The sequence below is a fragment of the Rhinolophus sinicus genome, linkage group LG13 (assembly GCF_036562045.2).
Source record: "Rhinolophus sinicus isolate RSC01 linkage group LG13, ASM3656204v1, whole genome shotgun sequence".
Lineage (NCBI taxonomy): Eukaryota > Metazoa > Chordata > Mammalia > Chiroptera > Rhinolophidae > Rhinolophus > Rhinolophus sinicus.
Genome location: NC_133762.1, coordinates 4557792 through 4581305, shown reverse-complemented (window position 1 = coordinate 4581305; position 23514 = coordinate 4557792). Strand labels below are relative to the sequence as shown.

The 23514-nt window shown below is 47.8% G+C and overlaps 1 protein-coding gene across 3 annotated transcripts in view; it reads right to left on the bottom strand.

The window, feature by feature from the left end:
* ADAMTS17 (ADAM metallopeptidase with thrombospondin type 1 motif 17) overlaps positions 1-23514 on the bottom strand; it is a 244956-nt gene that overhangs the window by 104913 nt on the left and 116529 nt on the right. For all 3 annotated transcript variants that reach the window (XM_074317647.1, XM_074317645.1, XM_074317646.1), the window contains exons 9-10: positions 4537-4677; positions 2410-2560 (exon numbers count right to left, since the gene is read on the bottom strand). In XM_074317647.1, the coding sequence (XP_074173748.1) occupies positions 2410-2560; positions 4537-4677 (292 nt within the window). The remainder of the gene's footprint in view (positions 1-2409; positions 2561-4536; positions 4678-23514) is intronic.

Here is a 23514-nt window from a genome sequence, read left to right as displayed (position 1 = left end):
CCAGACTTTGCAGTTATAATGCCTTCCTAATATTCATTCCCCTAAAACTCCTGGCTAGGAGTGTCTGTCTTTCTTTTTCAGGGCGTCTAGTAAGTAGTCGTTTTTTTGTGTGTTGTGTGTGTTTTTTCCTATTCAACGGGCCATGAGTGACTTGGGGAATTTTGTTGAGAATTTGGCATCACAGACCCCTCTGAAATGACTGAAGACGCCGCGAGATGGCACGATGTCCCTGGTGTATTAGTGGGGATGGACGAGGTTGTCCCCTCTGGAGACTGCAGCCGTCCTTTTCTCCCTCAGTCACAGACACACACGTGAGTTTGGTCGCCAGCCTGCCCCTCCCTGGTCGCACGGCCCTAGGCTGTGACTTAACCTCTCTTAGCCTCTGTCTTCTTCTGATCTGTTAAGTGGGGTTCAAAGCCCCTGCTTGAGGGTCGCGGTGAGGGTTTTGTGTGTCAGTGCAGACTGTCAGCCCCCAGAGATGTTTACTTCCTTCCCTCCCTCTGTTCCTCCTCACTCAGCTGCTGTACAATCTCCTGGCTCCTGTACAATTGCCTCTCTCAGGGAGGAGGCCAGTCTCTGCCCAGCTCCCACCCCACCGACCCTGCCCCTGGAAGGGCCAGCTCAGCCTGGCCTGCGATGTCCCACCAGCCCCGGGAAGGCTCCACAGTGGGCAGAGCGGCTGCTCTGCACCCACAGCTGGGCGTTTCCCTCTGCTCCACCCTGGGTGCCCAGGGCACTTCCACGCTTCCTGAAAGTGCTGTGTCCTCTCCTGGGGTTCCATCCACGTGGATCTCGTGCTGTCACCCCACCATCACAGGACTCCCTGAGACCTGCTCCCTTCCGAGTGCTGTGTACTTTCAGAGACTGGAGGCTGAGACAGGTAAACAGATGCCTCTCGGCTTGCACTTGTGTATATGCATGAGTGCCTTACGGTCCAGGCTGATGGCCAGCAGACTGTGGGGGACACTGGAACCCTGGGCTCCTCGCATCTCCCCAAGGACGTGCCCTTCAACCCCGCTGCTGCTGGGCAGAGGTACAACGCATCCTGGTGTAAAGTGGGAGCTCCCCGTTACCAGGGTCCAGAAGGGACCCTTGCTGGAACGTCTACAGGGGCCTGAGAGAGGATTCAGAACAACGTTGTGTGTAAACGGGCTTTGGGGAACAGCCAACGGGAGGAGTTAGCCTGGTTGGAGGCACTGCCCTTTCCTGCACCCCAAACAATGGCAGGCATGCCCGCCAGCAGATTCCGCCCTGATATCCTGCAGTAAGTCACACGTACCCAGGAAGGCCTCACGAGGCAGCACCCCCTCTTCCCGGAGTCTTGTCCTGGACTTGGGGTATCTCCTGTTCTTCTTGAGGGTGTCCTGCCCTGGGCTCTTGCTCTGGGGACGCGCCCAGCCCTCCAGGCTCCTCTCTCAGACTAGATGCCATCCTGAGCCCCAGCACTGGGACTGACCTCTCCCAGGCCGACCACCTTGAGGGGGGTCCCGAGTCCCACGTTCCCCTGGCTGGTTCTCCAGCTTCTGTCCTTCTGTCCCCACATGGTACAGGTTCTGCCCCCCTACCGGAGGCGACCACCAACTGCTGCCTGGACCGCAGGCTGCCCTGGCCTTCCCCCCCCCCCCCCCCAGAGAGGTGGCTTAGCTATGGGCAGGCACGGTGAGAAAGCGTGCGTTCCAGGGATGGGCAGACGTGAGTCAAATCATTGCTCTTTCCCCTACTAACCAAACCACTTTGAATGATTATGTCACCTCTGAGACTCGATGTCACCTGTACACTGGGGACAGTGGTAACCCAGGGAGTCTGTGGTGACGGTTAATTGGCATGATACACTTAGAACCTTTAGGACCAAACATGTGGCCATTGCTTAGTAAATGGTAATGTGTGAATGGGACTAACACTCTTATCATACAACCCATTTACCAAGTGTTCGCAACCTGATGCCCTCCAACGTTTAGCAGTTTGGGGCTCACTTCACATCTATGCAGGGTTTGCTATCAGGTGACACTGCATCACTTCTAAGAAGGCTGGGTTAATTTGCTTTTCCCTAGTGCCCTAAAGTGTCCATGTTGAGATATTAGACTATGAAAAAAGAAAGCACGAAACACCTCTGGATTAAGAAAACGAAACAAAACATTAGGCCGTTGGTGTCAGTAGTAATTCTGAAGCATCCCCTTGCTACATTGTGTATGTGCCTGTGTGTGTGTGTACATGTACGTGCGTACGTGTGTGTGACTCTTTATGGGGACACTTGTGCAAATGCCCATGAAGGTGTATGTACATGTGTGTCTGTGTATGTGCATGTGTCTGTGTGTGTCCGTGCACATGGGTGTGGAGTAGGAATACCTTCACCCTCCCGCAGCAGCCACATGCTCCTCCTGGAGCCAGCCCCCCCCAGGGGCCACTTACCTCCATGTTCCTGCAGAAGGTGGCGTTGGTGCCAAACAGGATCTGACACTGCTCACTGGCGCTGTAGTGCATGCCAGGCAGCTTGTGCGGGAGGCGCACTGCGTGCTGGCTCCTGGGGTCCGTGACCAAGAGGCACGTGCTGACTTTCGACCTGAAACAGCCCAGAGCAAAGTCACCTTGCAGAGGCACCGCCCAGGTGTTTGCTTTGATTTCTAGTCTCGGAGAAGGACGCACCTCCAAATCATTTATGGGACGGTGACCCAGGCACCGAACACACACGGACTGCACTTTTTCACCTTTTGCTCTTTTTTCACGGGGCCACATGTGTACTGTGACGCCAAAGGCAAGGAGAGCTCGGCAACTAGGAACGGGCGTGGGAACAATACCCCTGAGGCTCACGTCCTTCTCTCAGGGAGTCCAAGTGCGTCCGTGCATGAAAGTGCTTTTGAAATAGATTCCTATGATATTTTCTTAGAATATGGCTTTGAGCAAACTGACTATGAATAAAAAAATATAGAAGTTTGGGTGTTTTGTTTTTGCTTTATTTTAAATGAAAACAAAGCGCTTACCGTGTTTCCCCGAAAATAAGACCTAGCTGGACAATCAGCTCTAATGCGCCTTTTGAAGCAAAAATTAATATAAGACCCGGTCTTATTTTACTATGATATAAGACCAGGTATAACATAACATAACATAACATAACATAACATAACATAACATAACATAACATAACATAACATATAATACCGGGTCTTATATTAATTTAAGATGCATTAGAGCTGACTGGCTGGCTATATCTTATTTTTAGGGAAACACGGTAATCAAACTCTGCAGATTCTGTTGGGGGGCCTGTCAGGCTCTCATCCCTGAAAAGTGGCCGGTGGCACACTCTGCAAAGGACTTCGGGATTTCCACCAGGATGGGAATGTTAGAGACGCTGAGAACATCTCTGAGCAACTGAATTGGGGGTTCTGTAACTCCAATGGAGGCTGTAGCTTCATTAAAAGGTTAAAGTCTTGAGCACTTTTATTTTTCAATTCCTGAAACAAGGCAGATGGTAGTAAAAGCACAACCCAGCCTCTTGCCAAGATTCTTAAAGAAAAGAGCTGCACACATGTAAGTACACAAGCAGACACACACACACACACGCACACACACACGAACAAAGGCAGTGGGACGAGTACTGTGTATGTGAGCAAAAGAAAACATGCTGTCGTGTTTCACGGACCCTCTGGGTGAAATGAAATAACGTCAAGTAGCTTACAGCATTGCATTAAGATCTTGTGACAACTACTCAGTAGGAAACAGACTATATTAAAACTATTGAGTCTATTTTTAGGCCTTGTGTGCCATGTAAACAATTTCCCCATCCACAGGAAACATCTGAAAGAAGACCCAAGGTGAGTGCGGAAACCCAGAGTGGTGCTTTGCCCTCCACCTGAATTCACTGGGGACTTTAATGTGTCATTGGACAGTCAAGTTCATTGCAGGTGAGTCCCGGGGACGCCCTTCCACCTCCTTGGGGTACACGGATGACTACAGCTAAGTGGTGTCTGCCCGTCAAACCTGCGTCCAGCCCTGAGGTCTTGACACTGAGGGACCCACATTGTACATGGGTACAAACAGGCGACAATAGATGGCCAGTTCTTCCACAGAAATCTGAGCATGCACAGGCACATTCTGGAAGGAAAGTGGCAGCGCGATAACCCCCTCCTGTCCCCACAAGCGAGAGAGGTGAGCGAGCCCCTGTCCCCAGCAAACGCAGGTGCTATCAGAGGAAGCAGCCTGAGTACTGAGGAAATGTGTGCTAAGCCGCCACGGGGCACCGCCAAGGTCCCCTCACGGTCATGATACAGCCAAGAAATAAAATGGGGTGCAATACAATGGTCCCGTGATGATACTTCAGTCAATCAACAAGCATTTATGGATACCAGCCGGGTGGGTGCCCGGTGTCACACCAGATGCACAGTTGGGAGGCAGTGCTGCCACACACAGGAGATTCTGCACTGGCCACCTCGTGAGGTCACTGACAATTCTCCAAGAGATTCATTTTTCCTTCCCACACTCGCTGAGACTCCACTCGCTGCGTCTATTGCGTGGGTTGCACAGAATGAGTACAAGACTTACTTGAGGAAGTTTTCAAGGTCATCTCGACTGCAGGAGGACCAAGAGAGGTCGCTGGGGTTCCGGCCTTTCACCCACTCTCCCGACATGATGTGGGATCTGCCAGCACAGGACGAGTGGTCATCGTCGTGATTCATGCCCAAGCTGCCCGAGGGGAAGGAAAAGGAGAGAGGGACACTTACGTTACAGGCTTCTCATCTCTAGTTCCAGGCTCTAGCATCCCAAGCTTAACTTAAATCAAGCCGTAAAGATATAAGGTGACACTGGGGGATACCTGGTATTCTCCTACTCTTATAGAACAGACCAGTCACGAGCTTATAAAGAAAGAGAGAGGGTGATGATTTGCTTACTTAATGAATGAAGAGTGATAGAGCAAAGAGACACCAGTAGCGTTTGCTACGTAACGAATAATAAATGAACGAGCAAATGATACTGTGATACTATAGTTCTTTTCTACAGTTGATAATATACTTTTTTTTAATTTTTAAGAATTTGTTTTTCAAGTATTGTTGACATACAATGTTATTATAGTTTCAGGTGTACAAAACAACATTGACACACCTCACAAAGGGATCACCCCAATAAGTCTATTACCCATCTGACACCAAACATAATTATTACAATATGATTGACTATATTCCCTGTGCTGTACTTTACATCCCCGTGGCTTTTTTTCAATTATAGTTGACATTGAATATCATTTTACATGAGTTTCAGGTGTATAGCATAGTGGTTAGACATTTATGTAATTTATGAAGTGATTCCCCCATAAGTCTAGGAGAACCCACCCGACACTACACATAGTCATTACATTATTGACTATATTCCCCAAACTGTACTTTACATCCTCGTGACTATTTTGTAACAGCCAATTTGTACTTTCTAATTCCTTCACCTTTCTCACCCAGCCCCGTAATTCTTAAACTTACGTTTATGATGATTAGATTTGCTTTTGACACTAAAATACACCACTGTTAATGATCTAAGCATTTTGCTGCCTCAAAGAGAAGTCTTTGTGAAGGGCTCGTGGGAACCATCCGAGACATTGACTTATAGAACATCTTGAGTGTAAATCGCCAAATGGATGAAAAATGTGGCTTTCCAGCCTTTCACATCCTTATACCTGGGTCCACCAAGACCATACCTGTCGCCTTCCCTGCCCAGGTATACTTACGAAATAACAGGATGCCTGTGTAGACATGGGTGGCTGACCACGTGCTCTAACAATATCTTAGTTTACACACATGCTGTCAGTGGGGTAAGCTGAGACATAGAACACACCAGATCAGATGGCCCATAGTTCGCTGACCCATGATTTCCAGGGGACAGACTCACTGTGCAAAAGAATACCCATTGTTTGTCAACAGCCCAGTGGAGAAAAACATGTGCTTTCATCCATTCAAAAACAGAGGTTTCCGGAGTGCCAGGTAAGGGACCAGAAAGAGAAGACACAATGGTGGACAACACAAATCACTGCCAGCCTGGGAGAGGAGACGATACAAACAGAGATCACCAGGGAAAGAGGTTCTGAGTGTTTCTCTAGAATCACCCTTGCCTAGTTTTCCTCATGTCTCTGACCAGCTTTCATCAATTCTGCAGCTCGCTGGTTACTCCTGGCGTCTCCCAGAGAGAGGCCCACCTGTATCCTTGCCCTGCACAGGCTCCAGGCCACTCCACGCTCTGTCCCCCAGCACCACACAGAGTCGACTTAGCTGAAGCCATCCCCGACCTTTGTAAAATACACAGCCTAGCACTACTGTGCCTGAATCACCCCCACATATCTGCTCCCATCAGTTGAGAGTAGCTTATGGAGTGTCACTTGTATTTATTTTCAAATCTATTTGTGTCAGTAATGCTTGTTACTTCAATTAATCCATATGGTCACATGTCGTGTTAACCAGAGAACAAGAGTAAAGCTGTTTTCATGAAAACTGACTTAGCTAGTAGCTAAAATAGACTGCTGCCAAAATAGGTGTGGGCAAGACAACTGTAAAACAAGAGGGAAAAAAAATCATAAAAATCTGTCTCCAGACTGCTTCACAAGGGTCTTTTAAGTTTTACCCGATCTAAAAACAACAAAAATAAAACTGAAATTTCAAACATGTTGCATTGTAGTTGAGGTTTGTGAGGAAGTGACAAAGAAATCTAATGGGTAGACACACCCACCTTGAAAGAAAAGGCTTTCACCACCCCCACCTACAAAACTGGTAAAAAAAATTTAACATTTTCATGGCTCAAGTTAAATACAAAATGTGGAAGGCATCTAAGTATAATTTCTTGATGTTTCCCCACGTGACCCTTTTTTTTGGGCTATTTAGTCAACTGACCAACTATTATCCTGTCAGAAAAGAGTGCTTCTGTGCTGCCACCTACATGTGATGGCCACATTTTCCCTCCGACCTCTCTACCAAACTTCCCTCTGGATTTCCCAGGGGCTCCTCCAACTCACCAGAGTCTGCCAGGGCAGCTCGCTATTCCGCTCCACCACAAGTGACTGGCACAGAGACAGCACCCCCTAAATACTTACTGAATAGACTATTCAATATGGGGGAACACACGCCAACATTGGAGAATCCATTCCTATCACAGGGGGCTAGTTCTAGTGCAATGGCAGCTTGCTCAACAGAACAATGAAAACTATCTCTGGTTAGATTCAGTATTGTTCTCCTGCCAAGATATCAGATATCCATCCAATTAGTGGTAAACGAAGAATCAAGAAATGATCAGATAAATCTGACCAAGAGGAATAATTTAGGTATGTCTCCAACTGTTACTTCACTGAATGAGTCCTGTTTTTCAGTGCCATTACTCAGCTTTTCATTTCCTTTCCTGCTTGTTATCTATATTTATAGCCATCCATCCATCCATCCATCCATCCATCCATCCATCCATCCATCCATCCATCCATCCATCCTTCCATCTTCCTTCCTTCCTTCCTTCCAGCCTTCCGTCCGTCCATCCTCCTCCCATCCATCCATCCGTGCAACCTTCCTTCCTTCCATCCTTCTATCCATCCTTCCTTCCATCTGTCCGTCCATCCATCCTTCCATCATTCTTCCTTCCTTCCATCCTCCTCCCATCCATCTATCTGTCTTTGTTTCATGTTAACTTTTGAGGAAACTAATTGGGTTTTCAAGTGCATTTAGCAAAGGATACACTGGGCATGCCAAAAAAATGTATACAAATGGACACTTTGGTCAGCGTTGCTCAAGCAGTAGTTCGCCGTAATCAGAAGTGTCTGGACGCTGATGGGAACCACTCTGAGCACCTCTTGTAATTGCAGAAGTCACACGTGACTTGTATTCATCGTTTGTTATCGGTATATATTGAGTATTACAATTTAAATAGTTTTTTCCTTTCTTAAAATGTGTATACATTTTTTTGGCACCCTCTGTATATAAAGTCACCTTAAATTTGATTTAGGGTTTGATCAGATATCTTGAAATAAAACTAGTGACCGAATTTGCAAATGGGTAGACATACTGAAAATTTTGATGGATTTCAGTGAATTAAATGCATAGATGTTACAAAAATAAAATGTCTCATAAATAGAGTGGCTCCATTCCAACTCTAACAACAAGGTGTAAGCACAGCATGGGGATCAATCAACCTGCTCTGTCACCGACCTTGGGGAAGCCAATCCTAGCAAAATCAACACGGGAATCAATGATTCCTCTAGCTTTGCGCTTATACAAGCTGCGTCCCATCATCGTGGGCTGGGATCTCCTGAGCAGCTACCAGGTGGGTTTTTCAAACAACAAGGACGTTGTTTAGATAGCCACCATCAGAGGAGAGCAAAGTCCTGGCACAACGGCCTCACCCCGTCTGGGGGATGTATCATTTGTGATCACTTCCAAATTGGTTGTCCAATCAAAGAGGTTCCTTCGCCCACAATGCCAGGCTCTGCTGGCCAGAGAACCTGGTCTCTCAGGAGACAAAACGACGTGTAAAACAGTGCTCAGGAAAGCTTCTCATACGTCTACCGTATGTCTCCACGCTGTGTGATGTCAGCGTTTCACTCTGCCGGCCCGAGAGAAGGTCTTCCCTAAAGAATGTTCCCATCAGCAAGGTCAGCCAAGTGGGATTCGTGGGTTTCTGGAGCTTGTCTCTAATACAGATCATGCTGCATCGGCTTAAAAATGTTCAAATGCTAACTAAGCGCTTCGTAAAGCTACAGTTTGATGAACCAGCATTGGGCTGGGAGTCCGGTTGAGGTTTACATCAGCGACTGTTCAGGCTATTTTTAGTTTAAATTAAGGGTTACTTGACTGAAAAATTCATGCTATTGTAGGTTTATGTCCTGGGGCATCTATTACTTCTCGCAACGGTATATTTAACAAAAATGAGCAGCGTTAAGCACACACAGTAATTTTAAGTGTAACTGACTGTGGAATTCAGGAAACAGACAGGCCTCGTGTCACATGTGGCCCAGATTCATCAGTCACAATAATAACTCAATGGCCTTCCATTGATTTTATTTTAAAACAAGTACCTCGTTGCTTCTGTATTTGCTTCAGGAGATCCAATGCATGCCATGCAGGGAATTCTGAGAGTCCCCATAATGCTCAGCTCCTCCTAGCTTCACCCCACAGCCTGAAAACCCCGAGCGATGGCTACATGTTCTGGGCGTGGTACGTCAGCCATTCTGGCTCTCAGCCTCCTGGTGCGTCTCTCAGAAGCTTTGAGATTTTGATGCATACACAGGACTCAGGTACCTTCAAAGTACTCTTGGCTGGATTTGTGAAATGAACGCTTGGGGTGGGATAAATAACCCAGGGAAATGGCTCCCGTGAATGTAACTTTCCCACTGGTGGGGTGGCGGGCTGGCCTGAGCCCTACCTCAGTAGCCCTGGGGGCACGCTGCCTGCCAGTCCCTTTCACTAAATCTTCACTGACGTTGCAGGAACATGACAGGCCCATGGCAGTTTCTAGGAAATTGTAGGCGGGTTTGTGTTAGTTATTGTTAATTAACATAATAATTAAAACACCAGCTTTGCACTAGAAAGGAAATTCTCTACAGTCCCTACCTCTTTGCCAAGAAGCAGGCTGTACCCTCAGTCTTTGGCTACTCGGAAACTTTACCTACAAGGGTTCACGTTCACTATGGATAACAGGCTGCACTCGTTTCTACAGGTTAAGACTCGAGTTAAATGCCACGATCATCAATAACCCCATTTTTGGGAACAAAACAAACAGGCAACAAGAACATTGAAATTCTTTCACTCCAGAGGAGTTTTCAGGGTTTTTTTGTACAAAAAATATGAGCCTATGAGCTCTCAGGAATTCGGTAGCATTGCAACTATCAGACTAGATTGGGGTCTCTACCTCCTAGGCACACAGAATCACCACAATACAGACAATCCTAAAACACCATGCATTTCTAACTCTCCAAAGATGAACAGCAATCAATATCGCATTGGTGTGAAGCGCGTTTTGCTTTAATGGATAACATTCTAGCAGTGAAAATGGATGACGCATACAGCATATACTGTCTCTCTTAGCAAACCAGTGTGCTGAAGGGACAAAAATACTCAAGTTCTTGAATTTATACTAAGGAATTATGATGTCGGGTATATGAGTCAGGTCTGGCCTCCCCTCAGTCTTACCTGAAATTGTGTGTGTGTGTGTGTACGTGTGTATGTATGTATGTATGTATGTATGTTTACTCATACATGCATACACATTTTTCATACAAGATAGGCACAGGTATTGAGTCTTGACCTATGTGAAGTTAAAATTTTATTTGCTGCTCAAACAAAGGAACATTTCCAGTTCCAACAATGGTCAGAAGCCTGGTTGTGACGGACCTAGAAAGCTAGTTTGGGTGTCCACCATGGCCCTTTCCTAAGTGATCTTCAAAGATCATTTTGATGAACTATTTTCACCTTTTATCATTACTTTAGAAGCTATCTCTGGACAAGATGCCATGCCCTTGCGTTGTTATCGTCTGAGTATCTTCACTGATATTGCCCCATGTGTTCTTACAGCCTCTGGATGAAACACAGAAAGGGGCAGACGTCATTTTCCCCATTCTCGATGGACACCTTTGGAGGCTGGGAAACTGGAGTGATTTGCTTAAGATCACCCACCGTGTTCACCAACTCGCTCTCAACCAGCCTTCTGTCTCTGAAATCATCTTACCCAGCCATGGTAACTACAGCAGGCACCACACCTCTCACAGTAGAGGCTTCTCCCCTTCTGGAACCTTCCCCCACCACCTCCCACTCTGTTGGACGCCTGCACACAGAGCAGCTGGCTCCAAGTTCCAGCCAGTCTGCAATTTTCTGATAGTTTTGATGAAAATATGTAAACAGTCAAAAAGGAAGCTGTGCAACGCCCCTTGTCATGTAGAAGCAGAGAGTTCTGCGTGAAAAGACTCGTGGCCTTGGAGTGAGACCGACCTGGAGGAGAATTCCATCTCTGCTTCGTGAGAGAGCAATGTTACAACCCAGAACCTGTCTCCTCAGCTACGACTCAGCAGGGATAATAATACACTTGACCTTAAACAACATGGGGTTAGAGGCACTGACCCCCCCCCCCATGCAATAAAAAATCCACACATCACTTTTGACTCCGCCCGAAGTTAACTACTGTTAAACTGGAAGCCTTACCGATCGCATAAACAGTTGACTGACACCTATTTTGTATGTTACAGGTATTATGCACTGTAGTCTCACGGTGAAGTAAGCGAGAGAAAAAATGTTATAAAGAAAACCGAAAGGTTAATTCATGAGTTTTTCAAATTGTGGCAAATCTCCAAAAATTTTGCAATATAGTTATTGAAAAAGGTCCATGTGTTTAAAGTAGGCCGGTGCAGTTCAAACCTGTCTTGTTCAAGGGTCAAGTGGACTTTTCGTCACTCATTCATTCATTCATTCAGCAAGTATCTGTCAAATGCCTGCCATGACCAGACACTGTCCTAGCTGCTGGCACAGGCCCGACCCTTGCGTTCATGGAATTGACGTCCTAAAGGAACAGAGGTGAGGGTTACATGGGAAAACATACACCAAAGTGCCCGGCACGTGGGGAGATACGGAAGACATGACGCCCTCACTTCCTCCAGGCCCATGCCTGAATGAAGGTGCCCTCAGAGGGCTGCAAAGTTAATCAGGGAAGTGGGGAGACGCCATACGAAAGGGAAGGTGGGCTCTTGGTGAGCTGAAAAGTTCCCACCCCACCAAACTACCTTTAAGTTACATTGTTCATCCATAGTGAGCTCACTGAACAGTTCACACCTGTTCTGGCAGACGTGGCCCAAGTGTGCGACCCCTGAAGAGAGGCTTCACAGAAGCCATAGAAGCCAACTGCTCTTAGCGGATGGTCATCTCTTGCCCAGGACCGCAGACGCCCTTGGGACACCTGTGGAGGGTAACCGCTGATGGCCACCAGTCTTCTCCATGTGTTGCCCTTCACAGGAAGAGAATAAAGATGGTGGCCCATGGCACAGCCTCCTGTTTCTCCCCTCCCAGCAGTAGATCTAGGCCACATTCTGGCTTAGTCCCCTGTGCATCCAGCAGCCTGGGCTTACTAAAGGGACACAGGCTTATAGGGCTGACGCTATGGCCGTTTCAGTGAAAAGCTGCTTTCTGGCCCTAATAGTTCCTACTGGCTGGCCAGCCCCTGTACCCCCGGTCCTGCACCCATGAGACAAAGATGGTCCTTAGGGAGATGGCCTCTCCTGCTTGTCCTCCACCAGCACTCGGAGCTGGGCAGGGCACAGGGCACGCCAACACCTGGTCTGTTTTGATGAAAAGCCTGTGCTTTCTCTCACTGGCTCCTTAGCATGAGGGGACGCCATGCTGGGCAGGTCCCCCAGCAAGAACACAGGAAACAGAGGAGTGGTACCTCCTCATGCGGCTCCTAGCTTCCTTCCTCTCACATGCATTCAGTGATTGATTGCATCCAGAGCCAAAGCATGCCATCGTGTGTCAGATGGGCTTGGAGCCCTGTGATGTATAAAAATTTTACAAAAAAAAAAAATCCACAAAGCTATGTTGATTTCTGACCTGGGAAAACATTCTACAGGAGGGGGGTGGGGCACATGCAACTGACTCCACAGAGAAATTCCAGAGAAGGCTAGAATGATGGCTACTTTGATGGTCTCCCAGGATGAGTGGATATTTCTGAGGGGACAACACTGATTCAGGCGCGACAGCTGGAGGGTGTTAAGAAAACACCCTGCGTCAGACAAGGCAAATAGAATGAGTGGGAGGAATGAGCCTTCCTTCCTCTCCTTAGTCTTTTCTGTTGTTGTTCTAGAATTACCTTAGGCATTTTGAGAACTTGACTGTTCCATATGATTTTGGTTTGTCACGTTCCATTAAAAAGTCTTTTTAGTTTGGGACAGCACTGAATACACTGATTAATGTGGGGGGAACATACAGTAGTTCCTAGGTCCCTGCTGCCCGCCTCAGAGGCCATCAGTCACCAGTTCTTCCAGAAGCTGTCGTTTTAATGGGCTTTGGAAAGTAGCCTCCAGCACTTCCTGACCCCTTCAAAGGCAGTGCAGAGGGGGGGTGTTAGCTGACCTGCAGGAGGGGGCCTGCTGCTCAGAGAGAACCCACCCTTTTCAAAGTTCAAAGACCCCTCAGGGACATCAAAGGGCACTGGCCACTCCAGGCTGCAAAAACCCTAAGGATAAGCTGCTTCCAGCTCCTAATGGCCACCCCCTCCTTCCCTTCCTTAGAAACCACACATTAGGACGGCTTTATGGTCCAATTATTTAGACTCCCCCTCTTCCACCTTGCTCAGGGGGTTGGGGGGAGGTGCGTTGGGGGGTGTGGGTGGCGGCTGGTGTACTTCATCCCACCTCACAGCGCATGTCACTGACGAGTCCCAAGAGGAATGTCACCCCACGTGACCCCAGCCTCGGTCCCATAGCAGGCAATGGCATGACTCCCCCAGTGCCTTTGCCCCCTATCTGGACACCCCACCCCACTGTCCCACCAGCTGAAATCCTCCCAGATTGCAGGTCACTTTCTCTCTTGCAGTAGCCTTGACCCTCTCTGCCTGAGCGGGATCCCTGCTGCCCGAACTCCCAAGGACAGGGTCCTTCTCTCCAGGAACCTCCCAGGCCCCGCAACCCTAGGGCAGGAGCTGTCATTCTTCTTTACCCCTCCACAGCCCAGAATCCCCCCACACCCTGACCCAGTGCTAACCACACAGAAGGCTCTGATAAGCGCTCGGAAATTAATAGGCTGAACAGTATAAAACTGGCTTAACTGTATCTAAGAATTTCTCTTAAAAGGTTTTACGCCCATGGATCTATGGTCTCTTCTTCTATCATTTAGATGGCAGTGGGAGTCTGAGAGTGTCCTGTGAACCCTTTCTCCTGAGTACACGGTATACCAGAAGCAAGCAGCCACTCCTTCCACCAGGAAAAACGACTCTATGTCATCGCTTCTGGGCTCTCTGGCAGGTTATGTCCTGCCTAACGCAACTTGGCACTAGGGAGATAGGACAGAATTTCAAAGGGAAATTCTAGAATCTTAAGACCAAGAGGGACCTGGTTCAACTTCTGTAAAGCACTGGTTCTCAGACATGATCACACAGTGGACTCTCCCAGACAGTTCTAGAAAACTCTGATGCCTAGCTCTTGCCACCGGAGGTTCTGATTTCATTATTATGAGTAGAATTCGGGATGCGTAAGTGCTCCCAGGGAAATCTAAAGTCTACAAAGGGCTGAGAACCATTGCTACAGTTTGGACCAGTGGTTCTGACTTCAGCACACATGAGGATGCCCGGGTGGGTCTGTGAAAACTCAGGTCACTGGGCCTCACCGTAGAGTTTCGGATTCAGTAGGTCTGAGGGGTGGGGACCAGGGCAAGGATGAGAATTTGCATTTCTGGTAAGTTCACAAGGGATGCTGACGCTGCTGGTCCAGGAAGCATACCTGACAGCCACACTGCTGGTTTTACGAATGCCAAGGAAAGGTTCTGAGATGTCCTAAGTTAATTACAGCAGGCCAGAGGGTGGAAGGAAGCGAGAAGGGAGGTTACCCGGTTAACAGCCGGAAGCCACAACCAACAGAAGACTGCTTACATTCCTGAATGTGTGTTGAAATTTTGAATGAACTTCCAAGTGGCTATTTTATGATTATCTGGAGAGAATCGCTGACCACTAGATGCCCCCACACCCTGCTGACAGGTCAACTTTGTGGACTTTGCCCACAGCCAATCTAAAAGTAGCAAACACTTCTTCCTTATGGACTGTACACCGTCCCAGAACTGAATCCATGTCACCTTGATCTACAGCCGATGTAAACTCTCTCAAAACAACTTACATCTTCCTTCTCCCAACTCACTGTATAAAGGGGCCTCATCGACCCCAGCAGGGTGGCCATGTTGTCTTCTCCATCAAATCCTGGTTCAGACGGCCCGCTCCAGGACCTGGTCTTGTCTGGCTAGCTTGTGGCCCAACAAACCCTTCCTTTCAGGACACCTTTCGGTCTTGAAGGTTTTTGTTTAACACTAGGAAGCACCCCAACTTGGCTGCACCTCAGACCAAGTAAATCAGGATTTCTGGGGGAGAGGCCGGGCACCTATATTTTGCAGGGGCTCCCAGATGAGTCGACTGTCCCTACAGGGCTGAGAATGTCACCTCTAGAAACAGGCTTCAGTCAGAGACCAACACTGCAGCTCCTTCCTGTTCTCACCGGAGACTGGCCTTCGTGTGGCTTCCATGCACGGACGCCATCTTTATGATGTGACACAGCTCAAATATCTGAGGTCACTCTCTTGTCCCCCTGTCCTCTTCTCTCCTTCTGCCCACACATTTCAAGAAGAAGTCCAAGTTGGTAACACACGCCAAGAGTTCTCGTCAAGCTTTGCAGCCAAGCAACCCACGATTGAGGATAATCACTACTTGGTTAGTCAAAATAAAAATTCTGCCTGTTCTTTGCTTTTGCCCAGATGCCCAGTTTTTCGGTTGAGCCCAGGGAGCGCATGGCTATGAGTCGATTCTGGACACACACAAAGCTCAAGGCCCAAATGTTTCATCTGCAAAGTCTATCCTGATGGTGACTATTATAAGGATGAGACAAATTTCAGAAACGGTAATTGTCTATGGCTAAATTATCAAGCACGATTTTGTGTGATTTTTCCATGAAGTATTGTATGTATAGACTCATTGTTTCTCTAACACCAGGGATTTGGTTTTGAAGTTTCCACACAACTGAGATGTTGGTGGCTTTGTTGCTGCTCTTTCTTTTTCCCTTTATCTTTTCTCGAGGCTCTTCTTAACCAATACGTTTTAATCTTTAAAAGAAAAAAAAATCTTCACTTCCCCTAGTATAAATTATAGGCTTCTTGCAGAAACCACTACTGCTTAACTGGCATTCAATTTTCAGGATAAAAATATATTCTTCTGGCCGTCTTAATGACTGTGTACACAACTTGTCCTCAAAGCCTCTCTGAATTCTGGCTCAGGGCAGCTATCATGTTGAGAAGAAGAAATGCAGTTTCAAACGATGCCAAGTGTTGCCTAAGCGATAATTGATATTTTTACTAGCGGCCACTTTGTAGTTGATAATAGGTTATTAAAACAGGAAAAAAGGCCCTCCTCACAGGACCCCATCTGAGATGGAAAAGGAAAAGAGGTGTTCCAGACAAAAAGCCTCTCGGTGTCAATAAAGGGTGGTTCCAGCAGGTACCGTAGCTTCTAGCAGAAAAGAGAAACCGTTGTTTCAATGCCTCCAAAGCCAAAGCCAGGGCAGGGGCTGTCCACATGCGCCCTCTTCTTCCAGCCACTGGCATCGTGGGACTCTGTCGCACTTTTTGAGAAAAAGAGGAGCCAGAAATGGCCAGGATACCGAGTGCCTCGCTGCCCTGGTTCCTTTTTAAAAAAATAATTTTGAGATTGGCCTATATTTAAATATCTGCTTTCAACTCTTGTTTATAGAAGAGATTAGTGTCAAATTTGGCAAGCCTGACAGAGCAGAGATTATAATAAAATTGGTCTAAAATGTGTGCTGTCGAGGGCCTAGCTGGCTGTCTGCAGCTTCGGCCACTCCCAGGATCAAAGGTTTGTTCTCCAGGTAGGGTGCCTAAGGTAGCCCAGGGCTCATGCATCGCGAATCCCATCCGATCCCCTTCCCTTATTGTGAGATCTTCAAGAGAACCCTAATTCTTTCAGAGAAAGAACAAACACTCTGATCTTGAATGCATAAAAAGAGACCAGGGCACAGACCTGCAGGGGGGCCATGACAGAATGTGAGCCAGGGCGGGGCGCAAACGCTGGACCTCAGGACTGACCTCTACATGTTGGTCTTCTTTTGTCACTTGACTCTCGGTCTCACGAAACCACCAGCTCACTCTCCGCCTTCCTCATGTGACATCAGCGCTGCTTGTAGCTCTGGGATGACATCACTGTCTGTGAACGGTGCCCCCGAGGAGGGCGACGCGGCAGACCTGCTAGCTGGCTGCTTTGCAGCGCTACGTAAGTTTTCTTTCCCTTCGTCACCCTCCAGCCCCGACACAGATTCATTCTTGTCAATGTCACAGGCATATAAATATTTATTTTTCACGGCCAAGGCTTTCTCTTTTTAGGGTGCTGGAAGGGAGACAGCTGGCGGGTAGTGGGGAGAGACGGGGTTGAAGGTAGTGGAAACAGTGATAGAATGACCTCCTATCATAAACATTCCTCCTATCATAAACTGTCCCCCAAACAAGATAACAGGACCGACCCCCAGACAGCGGCTGGCTGCCTGGGCCACGGGGCAGAACAAACTCAGTCACTCACCCCAGTGTGGCCTTTCTCTGCTTCCACGTTGCAATTTCTTTCTGAGTCAACCTAAGTGTCCAGCGGAACGCCCTCTGCACAAGCACGTCCTGTGAGCTGTATCTATGGCTGCTCAAGTCCTAGTGGCTGAGGGTCCTCATTCCCACACCCCATGTCCTTTACCCCATTTTTCCTGGTCCCAGAGGGCACCAGAACCCATCAGCACAGACATATGCAAACCACAAAGGACCATCTCAGGTAGGAGGAAATGTGAAGCCTCAACTACTAATGAGTGAAGGCTTTTCAAAGCCGACTCATCTGACCCCCTTCTGAAAAAGCAGAGCTCCCCAGAAGCACCCATAGCACCCTCTCCCCAAACCTTCAGTGTCTCTGCTCTCTCATTACAGGGAAGACGCAAGGAGGTGGCACTAAACCAGAACCCATGAAACTCAGCCTCCTTTTCAGAACGAGGCGAGTGCCGCTGTGTAAGGATGAGGGAACTCAGTGTTTTATGCTTCCAGTGTCATCAGACAGCAATCGGTCCACCAGGGAAAGAGACCTAGCAATGGCACTAAGGAAAGAATAGTGGTTACTAATGATGGCGAGACGAGACGATGGACGTAGAGGGCTTTGAACAGGGCCCGGCACAGAGAAAGGGCTCTATTCCAGCAGGTGTGACCATGATGGCCAGAAGGATGATGACGATGACAGCTCCTCACACTAGTAAGTAGAGGCCCTCCAACATGGCTGCGTGTTGGAATTACCTGAGCAAGGTTAGAAAAAATACGGATGCCCGAATCTCACCTGCAGAAATCCTGACTTACTTGGTATGAGGTATGGCCTGGACATCTGCATTTTTAAAAGACCCTCAAGGCATTCTCTCTCTTTTTTTTAAACTTTCAATTTGGAAATAATTATAGATACACAGGAAGCTGGAAAGAAACATACAGGGAGGTCCTTCGTACCCTTCACACAGCCTGCCCGTATTGTAGCATCTTGCAAAATAACTAGTACAATATCCAAACCAGGAAATCCATAGTGGTTGTTCAGAGCTCACCAGCTGTACAAGCACTGGGTGTGTGTGTGTGTGTGTGTAGTTCTATACAATTTTATCACCCATGCAGCTTCCTGTAACCACTTCCACAATCAAGAAATCATAGTATCACCCCAAGACTACCCTTTATGGCCACACCCACCCTCTCCCCCATCCCTTAAACCCTAACGACCACTGATCTATTCCCTTTCTCTATAATTACGTTATTTCACGAGTGTTGTTATAAATGGAATCCGGCAGTACACGTCCTTTTGGGACTGGCTGCTTTCACTCCGTATAATTTCCCAGAAGTTCACGCAAGCGGCTGTGTGTCCCCGTAACCCGTCCATTTTTTATTGCTGAATACTGTTCCATGATACAGCTGTCCTGCTGGTTGTTTGACCCTTCACCCACTGACAGACACTCGGGTAGCTCCAACTGCTTGGCTCCTGTGACGAAAAGCTAATGTCAACATTCCTGTACACGTTTCTGGGTAAAAAAACGTTTTCATTTCTCTGGGATACATGCCTACGAGTGCACTCACTGGGTCTCACAGGAAGTGTTCATTTAAAAGGAGCTTTGGAACTGTTTTCCAGAGGGGCCATCCTATTTTCGGTTCCCACCAGTACCACGTAAGGGACCCAGTTTTCAGAGGCCCGGCTTAGCATTTGGTGTTATTGCTATCGATCTTGAAGAGAAATCGGTATTCGGCTTCATTTCAATTCTTCTGAATTTATTGGGTTTTATTTTGTGATCTAAGATATGGTCTCCCGTGGTGAATGTTCCACAGGTGCTGGAAGAGACTGTGTCTTCCTTCTGCAGGACGACTGTTCCGTGAATGTCAGATCCAGCCGCCTGATGGCATCATTCCGTTCTTCTATTGTTGAAACATTTTTATGCTTTAAAATTGTTTTCAGACGATGCTTACATCTGTCAGTGGGGTCAGCTGATTGGCTTTCTTCATTCATGTTGTGCTTTTGCTGGTCCTGGTCTGGCGGGTGATTTTTCAACTGTATCCTGGACATTGGGGCTATGACGTCAGGTGAGTTCTACTCCTATTTAATCTTCTGTGTTAGCAGCAGTCACCCGGCTTAGGTTTATCGGGGAGGCCCTGGTCTAGTTTTGTGGGCTTTACTTCCCATGATGCTTTAATACTCAGAGGCTGGCAGTGCTAGTCTGCTCAGCTTCGTTTTCCTGGGGCTGCTTGGGTTCCATTCAGTTCCTCCTGGTGACATCCACAGGGGCAGAAGGCACTTCCCTGGGTGGCCTAGTGCCACCAGGCCACCTACTGTAGGGGGACGGGGGGACAGGTGTAGGGTGTAAGAGGGAAAGGCTTCTGGGCTTGGGTCTCCTTATGCCCCTGGGAGGAGGGCAGGGGACACTGGGCTTCGCTCTACTGGCTCCCTGGGCTGCCCGCCTGTGTCTTGGTGATGGGGCAGGAGCTGGGTTGACCTGAGGGTCACAGCTGGTGCAGCAGGTATATCAGCCAGCCCCAGGCATCCTGTTTGGAGCGAGGGTGGGGGCTCCCCACGAGGTCTCTGTCTGGCTTTGCCTTTCCCAGTCCACTGGACAGAGAGAGAGGCTATTCTTAGATTTTGCGTCTACGTCTGTTGATGGCTCCAGGTTGCAGGCTTCTCGGTCCCCAGTTTGGATACACGGGAGGTAAGAAACCAGAAACTCACCGTGTGCTCATGCCTCAGGTCCTAAGGCCTCCGGCCTGTCTGCCTTCCTCTTTCCAGCTTTCAGAGCCCTTTTACTGTTGTCTGCTGAATAATTTCTTAGGTATTTGGTTGTATTTAAAGGACAGGAGCTGGGAAACGTGAGTCTACACACCTCATTCCGGTCCTGGAAGTCAGCACTATCTCCTTTAATCCTCCTAACCTGCCCTGAGGGAGGAAGAGTCAGTCTGCCCATTATACAGATGGAGACACTGAAGAGTGGGGAGGTTAAGTGACTGGCTTATCCTGGGGCAAAGCAGCCTTCACAGCTGACTCCTCGAGGGTCTGCATTAAAGCTGCAGCTGGGGCCACACATTTGGGCAGAACCTCCAAGGCCTGTATTCTGGGAGACAGTGGGGGACTGCTCCCCTACACCCCTGACAGTCGCTGTCACACAGATGCCCGTGGCCCGTTCTTCCTGCCAGCCTGGGAGCTTTGCTCTTGCCTCTGCGCTGTCACCACCTCCCCTCTGCTCCGGATGCTGCTACTGCTACCACCAGATGAGACCTTCCTAAGCCCCAGTCACATTCACTTCCTCCTGAGGCCTGCCCAGGGCCCCAGGGCCTGTACCCAGCTGTGTCCCCAGCTCCCCTGTCCCTTTCTCCTGGTTGCACTGCTCTTACAGTCCCCTCCTCCCGTCCTCCTGGGCCAAGCTGCTCTGCATCTAACAGTCCAGACTGCATGACACATAGCCTGTTATGTACCACCCTACTTCCAAATGCACCATCACACCATGGTAATTTTCTCAAGTGAAACAATGCACGGAAAAGCACTCTGGAAGTGCTAAAGCCCTTTCTTTTGGTTCACACGGTGGGCTCCAAGGTCTGACCGCTGGTTCCTAATTCCAGACCCACCACCTATAAGCTCCAGGGCTGTGGCAATGGCTTAACCTCTCTGTGTCTCAGTTTCCTTACCTGAAGAATGGGGAGAATGAAAGGACCTGTGTCATGGGGTGGTTAAGAGAACTGAATGAATTAACAGATGAAAAGAAAATTATAGATGAAAACAAGCTTATATAATAAACCTGTGAGATTTACCCTTATTCAATAAGCACAGATAGATAGACAGACAGACAGATAGATAGATATATGCCGTAATCTTTGCCTGGGGCTCTGTGAGTCCACTGTGTGAACTGCCCAGATCCCGGTCTCTTGTTGACCCCCATATTGTCCAGGGTTCACAGAATCTACACCAGGAGGGTATGAAGCGAGATCAGAGATTAAATTTCCTCATACCCCAAGAATCCCATCTGGTTGGAGGTGGCCAGCTCTATGCAAATCGACACTGTCCCTCACATTTCTAGAGAGCTCCAATTTTCAGACTTTCTTCCTTCCACTGAGCTGAAACCTCTTTGGTGCCTGTATCTGTACCCTGTAACTCAAGCACATTGTTTCAGCTCTGCCATCCGTAGCTGTGCACAGACCCCCTGCACCCTGGCAGTTTCTCATGTGTCCCCAAATGCTCATGTTCCCCTGAACACCTCTTCAAAATAAAGACACTCCGTTCTTCCAGCTGTTTCTCTCACATGTGGACACGGTCCTGGCTCCTGAAGTCCTTCTTAAAATGGACTTTCCAATACCGAAGACAAATCTCCCACTTTACCTGTGAAGGGCAGAATGGAGCTACCACTGCCTTCTTCATTTCTGGAGACAAGGCCCATGTTAATGAATGTGGCCCAAGAATGCACCAGTGCTGTCAGCATGCAGCTAACCCTGACGTTTTGTATACAGGAGATCAGTTTCATCCCTTATACCAACCGTAATCTATTGGTACTGGCTGCCTACAAGGTTGGGAAGGATTATGAGCTGGGGCTCAGTAGAAAAGGGTCCTGGGATCGATTGGTAATGTCTGCCAATGGCGTACAACAAAGAAGTAGAGACAGGCATGTTTGCTAGCAATGACAGGAATCCTTTCCAACACGCTGCCAAGAAGCCATGTTTCCAGCATCCTGTGCATTACAGCTGGTTGTTCTGGGACTTAACTCAGATTGAATGCCCTCTGGAAAGCCGTGAGGCATACGGTTAGTGCACAGACCTCAACAATGAAACAGGGCTTGAAGCCTGACGCTGCCCCTTACCAATGGAGCATTCCTGGGTCGCGTTTTCCTGTCTATAAAATGCAAATAACAATAATAGTAGTATAGGATTGGGTGAAAATGAAATGCAATCACATATTGCTGCATTGGGTCACTTTTCCAGGTGATCAAGAACTTTGTATAGTCTGAATTTTTGCACACCTTTCTCCCTCCCACCTTTGTCCCATCACAATGTCTGATGAGCACACTACCCCTCTCCACATGCAGGTCATGGATGAAATGTTAAATCAGGGCACCCCATGGCAGGTGGGAAGCCTCTCTCCCAGGTAGATATCTCTATCAATAATCATGCTTTGCGTAAGTTGTCCAACAGTTCAAGTTCATTTAACTGCAGCGGTCTCCAGCCACGGTTCCCCATATTTCCATTAAGACTGTAAGTGTTTTCCAGAAACCGTGGAGAAATTTACATTCCCGGTCTCATCACAATCTGTAGGGTATGACCTGTTATCAGTAGATTCTTGGCTAACTTCTAGGATTGACTCTTTTAATCCTAAGCACTCCCAAATTAAGTTTGATGGACCATTCTAGAATCTTTCCTACAGACAATGTTAACATCCTAAGTCTAAAATGCATGCCACTTGTCTCATTTCCCTTTTCCAAGAGGGCACTTGCCTATTTTCAGTGTTCATTGCTCCTCTACAATTATCAAAGTGGGTTGGGACTCTCATTTGCCAAAAGTTCTCTCAGTCTGGGCCAACACAGCCTGAATCATGTAACGCAGGTGGTTGATCAGTTATCACTCTCCCATTACCTCTCCCATTACAGTGGTACCTCAATTTTCGAATGTAATCCGTTCCAGAAGACCATTCGAGTTCTGAAACATTCGAAAACCGAGGCACGGTTTCCCCATAGAAAGTAATGCAAAATGGATTAATCCATTCCAGACCTTTGAAATCAACCCCTACAACTGCAAATTTAGTGTGAATTTTACTATCTAATGATACCATAGATCCATAAAAATTCACGGCATTTGTAAACCCAAATGTTCGTCAACGGAGACGGTCGAAAACCGAGGTACTACTGTATTTGGTTCCCACGGGGACAGCTGGAGTGTACAGCCTCAGGATGTATGAAAACTCAGAGCTGGGGTCAGGTCATGGTGAGTAGCCCAGTGAGTAAGGTAATTCACTGGCCAAAGGCAGCATGAAGGGTCTGGCTCTTCAAACCACAATATACTCTTGATCTTTGAAAGGAATCTTTACAACCCTATGAAAGTCCACAAGTTTGAAAACAGGATCACTTTGGGGGAGGCTCTTCAATTTTCTTTCCACTTTGGGGACCAGCCCTGGGAGTTTTCTTTCCTGAGCTACCTCTCACAAGGAAATGAATTATGTAATCATTTTGTAGGAGTCATCATTATATGCACAACAAAGACCAGAGACCAAGAAATACTGAAGACGAAGGCCAGGCGGTCACCA